A 9,258-nucleotide genomic window follows, 5' to 3' on the forward strand; every position below is an offset into this window, starting at 1 on the left:
ACAATCACGGTAGGCAGCCCTTACCTGACTTCGCAAACAAACGCAACTCAATTATATCAACGCACCAATGTACAGTAGTAACGCCTAACACTGGAGTGAACGCTTATGCATCTTCCAAAAAAAAAATCAACATACTAAATGGCTGGAAACAGCTCAATATGAATTCTGACGTGAAACATCCCACAATGAAATGAACAGCTGCTTAAACAGTCACTGATAATGTCAGCTAACCACACTAAATTCATTAAGCTGTCTATAAACTTTTTTAAAGTATGTTTTTCTAAGTGTATTAACTGACAACTACGCATGCTCAACATTATGAACTGGTAATGGCTACTTCTTTACCTGGCTAAGTCGATACATCCAAAAACCTGCAGAAAACAGTAATTTACATCATTTCCAAACCTTTGCCTTTGTCACATGAGCATAAACTTCCATAAGATATTTGTTTGCAAAGAAAACAGCTCTAAAAATTCCTTTTCAAGACATCACTACAGCCTTAACGTCCAGCCCGACAGGCAAACGCTTTTGCCGTGCTGATTAGCAAATAGGCACTGTTTGATTAAGTCTCTTGGCCCGACGGTGCTCGCTTTCTATGTTGGTGATATTTTACAGGACCAATGTTGACACAAAACTGCTTGATTTCGTCGTTAAATGCCTCTACCTTTTGCTCGTAATGATTTGTCGACGAAGGTTATTTGTACATTGTGTAGCTTTGCCATTTATTCCAGCCTTCCTCAACGATCAAATGAGCAGTTTTACGAGGCAGTGACGCAAATGCCTTGCCCGCGAAAAAGGCAACCCCAATTTCGCAGCCTTCTAATTTATGTCCTATTTGTTTGGCACATAGCACTTGCTCTGAAACCTGTTGCCTGACGAAAATGGATTGTTGATTCTCATTAAACCTGACAGTTCCAAAGGCTAACTAACCCCACGCGAAATATCCTCACAGCCGTACCTACAAGCGCAGTCATAAGAATAAATTCGACTCAAGGTTTTTCTGCTGAATGACGTCACATAACGGCGCTTTGTTGCCTCACAATGGACCAAGCGAGATAAAAGAATTAATTCGTTTGTTGGCACACGTATCGCGTTTTATGGAAGCGTTTTGTTTGACAACTGCTTTGCGTTATGTCCGGGCAATTTAAACCAGGTTTTTACACATCCTGCTATATTTAATATGCGGGTAAAAACATGATGTTAAATTAAATTTTCATCGTTGGCAACTTAACTAAAAAAAGTATCTAAAACTAAATGTTTTTTAATTATAAAAGATCCTTTCCATCTATCTCAACCGTTCAATACGTTTTACATCGATTTTGTGGTTAAATTAAATTATAAATGCTTTTCCTTTCCGTGTATTTTTCAATTGCTTTTTTGAAGTTCCTTTAACTGGTATAGAACCTTAAGCGATAGGTATGTTTCAGCAATAACCTTAAAAATTTGAAGACTGACAATTAACAAACCAAAAAGACTTTTTTCAAAGTTGTTTAGAAAGTTCACATGGGACATAGTTGTTGCTTAAAAAATAACAAATAAGCCCACTCATAAAACAACATACATAATATTGAACTTTTCTTATAAGTGTCAAGTTTTCAACCAGTGAAAAAACAATTTACCCAGTAATTCCAGCAGTACCGGTTTGCCATCATTGTATCCCTAAAACACATTTACAAATGAAATTGGTTTTATAAAACTGATGTAACGTTTCTGCTGCTCCCCTGAGGTCTACTGCCCTTGTGCGGCACCCGACACCTCTGACAGGCGACCACAAAAATCAAACTAAATTGGCTCGCACAGTCTTGCACGTAAATATTATAACAGGAAAATATTATTTATCTTTAGAATAGTTAACAAACGGAAAGTCAACCAAAAAGTTTGTCCAATCACATCTAATTGACGACATTAAAACGTTACATGTTGCTAACACCCCGTTTACGACCTTTTTGCAGATTTTAAAACTATAATTGCTTTTGACATTCAAGTGTATAGGCCCAGAATGTAAGGTGACTTGTTATTGATGGGTTTGAAGCACTGTCACAAAAATTGATAGCCAATTGGTAAACGTATATATGCAATCACAGCCGACATAATTCAGATGTTTAATGTGATAGTGGAAGTTAAAAAGCATAATCCGGTAGTGTAATAAATGAAGAAGGAAATTGTTTTTTTTAATCCGACTTAAGCCACAGTCAAGTTATTTTAACTACAATTTTGAAGTTGTTTGGCTTGTATATGCGCATGTGAAAAGTTGAAAAGATACAAGGCCAGCAACAGCTTATAACCAAGACTTACAGGGCCTAACTATTTTTTGACTTTTTGTGCAGTGTTATAGGTTTTGAATTTACTGTGCAAATCAGTGGTGTAGATAAACGACCATTGATGGTAAAAAATTTTGTCAAACATTGTTATCATGCAGGTAGATTAGGGAATTAAATGTTCCAAGCAGCTTTACACATTTCATGCCCCGCGGGCTTGCGTTGTTTCAGCATAACGAGTTAAACAATGGTGTAATGAATTCATGTTTCATTCTGCTAGGAAGGCAACTGGTTATATGGTTATGAGTGCTGAAAATGAGGTAGAAATTTGACATCTTTATATACAGCTAATAACAAAGGCTGTCGTAGTTTAGTTGTAGAAACTAGGTCACAAATTTTCTGTACTGATATATGTCCTTGTTCAGGTTGGTAGAGGGCCATAGGCTAAGGTTAGGTCCTTATTCACGTTTGGAAACATTGCGTTATCAGCCAACGTTAGGTTAAATGCAGAATAAATAAAAAGCGTAAACAGTTCTACTTAGAAGACTTGCTATTACTAATTTATTCCCTGCCTGTGTACTAAACAAATTGCCAATGAAATCGATGTAATGTAACTTATACAACAAGCTGTTTATATTCATTTTGTCATATGATTTGGCAAAACCTGTATTAAGAGTTACTTCTCTACTTAAAAAATATTGTGTTTTTTTTTCATTCAGTATCAGCAATGGAATTGTTCGGCTCTGTTTTAAAATTCTTAAAAGTGGTTTTTGCGGCGTTACTTGTTTTATCGAGCGCAGTGGTACTTTGGAATTACGTATATTTTAGTGATGTAATACATGACGTAACACCGACGTCACAGAGAACAGATTCCACAAATGAGAGAGTCATACAACTTCAAACAACTGTCAAAAAGAAAAAGGTTGCTATGCGAGAGAAAAAAGAAAAAAGGAAAGTTGTGATTCTCTTCACGAACAAACGCTCCGGATCAACGTTTCTGGGAGAGCTGTTTAACCAAAACCCCTTAACTTTTTACCTTTTTGAGCCTTTATTTCCGTACACAAGAACATGCGAGGTTCTAATTCAAGAAAGGGTTGATAGTTTACAAAAACTTGCCATGTGTGACCTTCCCAGTCTGCGCCGAGACTACACAAATGCCTTTAAGGTCACAAAGTTCAATGACCAATACGCCAACTGTGCTAAGAACAATATTTGCTTTATTGACCGACATGCTCCACTAATGGAGCGTTACATCGACCTTTGTCAAGGTAATTCCCCAAGTGACGTTTCATGCACACTTCCAGTTAACATGACCTTGATGTCTGACCTCTGCTTGGGATCTAAACTATCAGCTTTCAAAATATTGAGGATCTGCGACATTTCGAGTTTAAAATTTTTGTTTGATAATGACCTTGCCAAAAACGACATTGAATTCAAGGTCATACACCTTATACGAGATCCCAGGGCTATACTATCATCAAGAATGCAAGTATGGGATGCTGTTATTTTGGTTAAATGTTTTCTGAATGTAACCATTTTTTGTTGCAATAGTTACCATTGGACGAAGCTAATAAGGAGACTTTGCCTGAAGTTGCTCGTACTTTATGCGATCGATTAGAGAATAATATAAAGTTTGCTGACACACAATGGTCAAGTAAGTAAATTTATGGAGTAGCAAAAACAATTTTTTAGAATACATATGAACAGCAATCAACAAAAAACGTAAACTGCTTATCAAATGTTTACAAAGGTCCAGAAATCGACGTAAAAAGGTCATGTTTTAGTTGCAAATATCGCCTTTCAGGTCTAATCGTGCCATTATTTATACCCAATGGGATTTCTGATGATAACCGTGTACAGATTTTTTTTTAATTTGAACATTTGTTAAACACCAAGAAAGAGGGGTATCATACAAACGATAACAGGCCACTGCTTGATTTGCGCTCGCAAAAAATATATTTATACAGAAACCTAGTTCAAGTTTATCTTTAGTTTATCATTAATATCTTGAACTGAAACTAGTGTTAAAATAACTGAAATGGTGTGCGTTACGCAATAAAGTTCAACAAGTAGGCTATTAGACGAAAGCCTAATATCTCACATTTCACTAGAAAACTTTTCGCATGTCGGTTATCTTCGAGTGAGGCACGAAGACATTTGTCGTCATCCGGTAGATGTCGCTCGTGGCATCTACAACTTTATCGGAGAAACTATGCCACAAGAGGTTGCACAATGGATTCAAGATTCAGTCATTAAACAGGTAAGCTGAAGAAACGTTTCTTTACCACAAGAACTAGTTGCCTATGTTGAAATATTTACTGGCTGAATTTTTGCTTGGGTTAAGAACACCTGACGTAGTACCTCGATTAAAATAAAATGTCAGACACCTAAACTAGTACATCTTACAGTCAATGCTATGTAAAGCAGACGTTTTAACAATCCATTTTGTCAGTGCCACTATATTAGATATTGAACCATGCTTTATATATGCACTGAGCAGAAAATGAAATTAAACTAATTTCTGTGCAATATATATTGTTGCAAAAATGATAGTAATTGTTTTAAATTGGTCTATCGTACATTTTTTTTAGTCACAACCAATCTTTTTCGCTTTTTTTTTCAGCAAAACAGCAACAAAAAGCCTCAAAAGTCTCCGTTTGCTACAAAACGGCGTATTGCTGACGTGTTGAACGGTTGGCGACGAAGATTGACCTTGAAACAAGTTCTTGACATTCAGGAAAGATGTAGTGACGTCATGAACTTGCTCAATTACGTCAGCGTGACGAACAGTTCTACGTTACAGGATGAAACTTTAGAGCTCTGGCCATCAACTTGAAAGTTATAGCCTATTGTGTCGTTAAATTTTGCTATTTCTTCAATTCGTTTCACTGCAGATTATGAAATGAATAAATATATATTTCAACATTGAAACAATAAGATATCAGTCGTTCTACCTTGTCAAGTAACGTCTAACGTGTTTTAACTGTGATTGCAACTAGAATTCAGTAATACACTACTTGGAAGCAAGGGATATTAACTATCGAAGGTAACAATGAATACTGACATAAATTAATAAATAACAAGACGACTCTAAAGACCTCTTGGGCCTATACTCTAAAGCAGTGCTCTTTCACCTTTTTTCGTTTTGTGTAGCGTTTATAACAGATGCCCGACTGACCAAACTGATCAGCCCTGTTTTGGGCGAAACTTGTGTCTTGGACATTGGTTAGGAATTGCTAACCTTATATAGGCCTATATGTCTTGGTTTGCAGATTCAAACAGGGTTTCGGCAGTGTTGGGATTCAGCCGGTTCGCACTGGTTCTGTAGAACTGCCTTACAAAATTTTATGAGATCAGCGATTACTGGTTACTGTCAATGGTCTTTTTGTAACAGAACTGACTAAAAAATATGACTTTTGTAACAGAGCCGGCTGAAAAATATGACTTTTGTGATAGAAACGAGTGACAAAAAATTGAATGCCACCACTAGGTTTAGGTATGTAGCAAAGAAAAAGTAGTTGGGAACCACTGCTATAAGAGTTTGATATCACCGGAAATGAAAACATATCATAAATGAAACGAACTTCTATTCGACGCACACCAAACTGGAACAGCAAAACAGAAAAAAGGATACTAATTTTTACAGTCTGCAAATAATCGAAGCAAAAATAGTTGTGGATTTCATGAGCTGAACCGGTAAATTAGATTTAAAATTCTGTTAGATGTTTCATGCTGCAAGTATTTCCTCATAAGTTTGGATTGCAACTTGTGCCTCTGCTTTTTCAATGTCAGTAGATGCAGATGACAGCTCAGATTGTGCTTTATGTAAACACGACTTTGCAAGCTAAAAAAAAAATAAGGTCGCGTTTTTAAGTATTGTACAAATTTTAGTAGTGACTTTGGTTGCCTTTTTTTAACCCCACCTTAATGGTAACATTAGTTTACTGTCTTGTTTTCATAAATATCATCAAAAGACTAAATCCACTAATTTTTATATATGGTAAAACTGAACCCATGACAATAAAATAACAAAGTTAAACATTGCAAGTCTTTAAAAGAAAACAGTTGTTTGTGGTACAATTTAAACTAGCAAGAAAGCCTGGGGTGTAACTTTTAGTCTTTATATAAGCTATTGCTGCCAGGCCTAATTTTAGGTTTATTCATGTTGCCTTCATCAGGGTTAATAACACTGAATGAGCATAGTACAGTGCACGATAAACAAAGGAAAAAAGAATTAAATGCAAGCACGCCGTTATATTACAAGAATTTGTTATAAATCACCACTACAATACAAAACCTAGACATTGTAGAATTGGTCCACCCTAAGAGACTGGTATGGCACATGACTTATGCAAAAAACAGCAAAATTTATGTCTTTATAGCATTGCAACAGCTTGTTCATAGGAAGTAGCATATGGTAAATAAGCAACATAGCATGCAAGTTTTACTTAACTTACCTCCTTATCCAGAGCATCAATTGGTACAGCTTCTTCAGCGTTTATTTGAACTGTAGAGTCCTCATTAATAGCATAAGTACCGCTACTCACTGTGTACAACATAAAAAGTAACAAGATAAAAATGCCAATAAAACAGATAACACCAACAAAATATATTTGAACTGCAATTTTTATCATATGTTTTGACAAGACAAGGACAAACAAATAATGTATGTTTACAATAAAACACCAACGCACTGACTTTAATCCATAGCTTTTGTCCTTTGGGCATTGGTAATTGGTATGAAAAACATGTGAAATATAATTTTGGTAAAGGTGTACTCCACAGGGAAGAAACACTAACAGAGTTACAGTCCTTTAACACTGTGAAGACATACCAGATGATCCTATAGAAATTTCAGAAAGCTATGAAAACATACCGAAGTATTTGTTAACTGCTCCTTCTGATTCCATTACTGTTAGAACACCAGGTTTCAAGACACCAAATGTGGGCACATGGCTTGCCAAAATACCAATAAATCCTGTTCCAGTTGGTACATCAACTTGCTTGACTTTGGTGCTCTCTTGATAATAAGCCTATTTACATGAAATATAAAAATGTCAGGTATATAAATAATAAGTAAGCTGCAGACAGTGCACAATATTTTGACCTATAAGGTATCATCCGTGCTTCTGGTGACAAGGCATAGGCTGTATTGTGTAGCCATTTAATGGCATGGCTTTACAGCTACTGCTCCAAACAAACTGGAGTGCTGTTAGATGGCTACAATAGCCAATCTAGGCTATGTCTTGTCCTCAGATGCACTGATGAGACCTTACTAGTTAAAACAGTTTGCACCAACATGAAAAATACTTTCTATCTCACACTTTTTGTTGATTTCCAAGCACAACAACCATATTATTTTCATAAAACTTTGTATGTTTATTTGCCAAGCTCTTGTGGTGAAATTGAGCTAAATATACAATGAAACAGAGTATTTTGTCAATAAATACATGATTTAAAATTTACAATCTTCCTGCAAATAAATTTTGAGTACATGATTAGGCATAAATCAAATCTGATTCATCTGTGTATGTTAGATTGCAGAAATGTAGATTTTTGAAACTGATGTGGCCACTTTTAGCCTGGTTGATCCAACTGGTATTTTACAAAACTATACATAGATCTGCTCATAAGTTTAATGACATAATTTTTATCAATCATTTATGTCACTCAAGTGTATATAAACGGGTGTAACTGATATGGCCCCTCATACCACTGATGATGCCATGAGCATTTGCCGAAACGTTTGAAAAATAAAGCATGTCACATTTTTACATATATTTGGGCCATTAAGTTCACCATTGGGCCACTATATTTTAAGTGATCACTGCATAATGCTAAACATCCAACTACAAATACAAACAGTTTATTGGTACCTCATCAGGTGCAGCGAATGTGAAAACCATCTGTCCTGGCTGCGCAACAGGAGCTGCTGCAGCTTCAGCATAATTTCGAATTAATCGGGGTTGGGCAATCATTCTTCGACATATCGAACTAGTGGATTTGGAACAAAGTCTAATCAAAGTTGAAGCCATATTTGCTTTAAATCTTTGTTACTGGATCCCACCTAACAAATGAATTATGTTTTAGCTTTAAGTTTTGGTTTACTTTTGGACCGTTTTTAGGCGGCCAAAAAAGTCAATCGCTTATGAATAAATGCGAAACAAGGCAGCGTAAATGACAAAGTGGTTGTATATAATTGTAAAATAAATAAAATACATTGCTAACACAAATACCACGTTGAATAAAACGTTTTTATAACCAGAAAACGCAATGATGTGTAAAAGTAAACCGGTGGCCGACGCACAAGTCAAGGGTAGTACTTTTACTGTGACTACAGATGATTCTTCTAATGACGTTTACTAATTTTAAACGTTATCGTTACAGCAAAATAATTATCAAAGTTGGATTTGAAATGTACTTAAAACTAAATTGTGCTCTAAATGCAGCACTTCTTGCTGTAAAATATAAGTTTAACTGAACAAACTGTACTGCTAGATGGTACGTTAATTCCATAAGGTATCGATGGTCACGAAATCCGATGAGAATACACCTTCTCTACGGCAATAGGCAGCACTATAAAAACGGTCAAATTTACTTGGCGTTTAGGAGAAAGTATTTGCAAGTCTTAATCATTCGTTGTGTTTTATCTAAGTAACAGGATATTAAGTTCAGAATGGTGCATATGAAACTTTACGTTCGACCAACTTTCGAACAAGAACATGCAACGAAACTTAGATGTTTCTACCTGATAATTGACTACGAACATGTAGCTGAAGTTTACGAGACGGTAAAAAGGGTTTTTAAAATGCATTTCCACCATCATGCCCCTTCCAGGCCATCTGTACCCAGGGGCAGCAAGGGTGTTGTCACAATCGAATTCAAGATTTCAAACGACTGCTGGCGCATACGAGAGTGGTATGATTGGGTCAACTTGGAGTTTATGAACCAACTGGAAAATATTGGATGGAATTTGACAGTGGGAATAGATGTTTATGAT

General features: G+C 35.9%; 2 protein-coding genes across 2 annotated transcripts; one reads left to right on the forward strand and one right to left on the reverse strand.

The window, feature by feature from the left end:
* Window positions 1-2,569: 2,569 nt before the first annotated feature.
* LOC145224640 (carbohydrate sulfotransferase 1-like) lies at window positions 2,570-5,197 on the forward strand. The gene is made up of 4 exons (XM_080091177.1): window positions 2,570-3,747; window positions 3,810-3,912; window positions 4,370-4,518; window positions 4,882-5,197. The coding sequence occupies exons 1-4, from the start codon at window positions 2,986-2,988 to the stop codon at window positions 5,092-5,094; spliced, it is 1,227 nt and encodes a 408-aa protein (XP_079947303.1). The 5' UTR covers window positions 2,570-2,985; the 3' UTR covers window positions 5,095-5,197.
* A 631-nt stretch (window positions 5,198-5,828) lies between these two features.
* LOC145224641 (ATP synthase F(1) complex subunit delta, mitochondrial-like) lies at window positions 5,829-8,361 on the reverse strand. The gene is made up of 4 exons (XM_080091178.1): window positions 8,135-8,361; window positions 7,135-7,291; window positions 6,716-6,804; window positions 5,829-6,102 (listed from the first exon to the last, which is right to left on the reverse strand). Exons 1-4 carry the CDS (start codon window positions 8,291-8,293, stop codon window positions 5,986-5,988), a joined length of 522 nt encoding a protein of 173 aa, XP_079947304.1. The 5' UTR covers window positions 8,294-8,361; the 3' UTR covers window positions 5,829-5,985.
* Window positions 8,362-9,258: the final 897 nt, after the last annotated feature.

Source organism: Phallusia mammillata, chromosome 4, assembly GCF_965637545.1.
Source record: "Phallusia mammillata chromosome 4, kaPhaMamm4.hap1.1, whole genome shotgun sequence".
NCBI lineage: Eukaryota > Metazoa > Chordata > Ascidiacea > Phlebobranchia > Ascidiidae > Phallusia > Phallusia mammillata.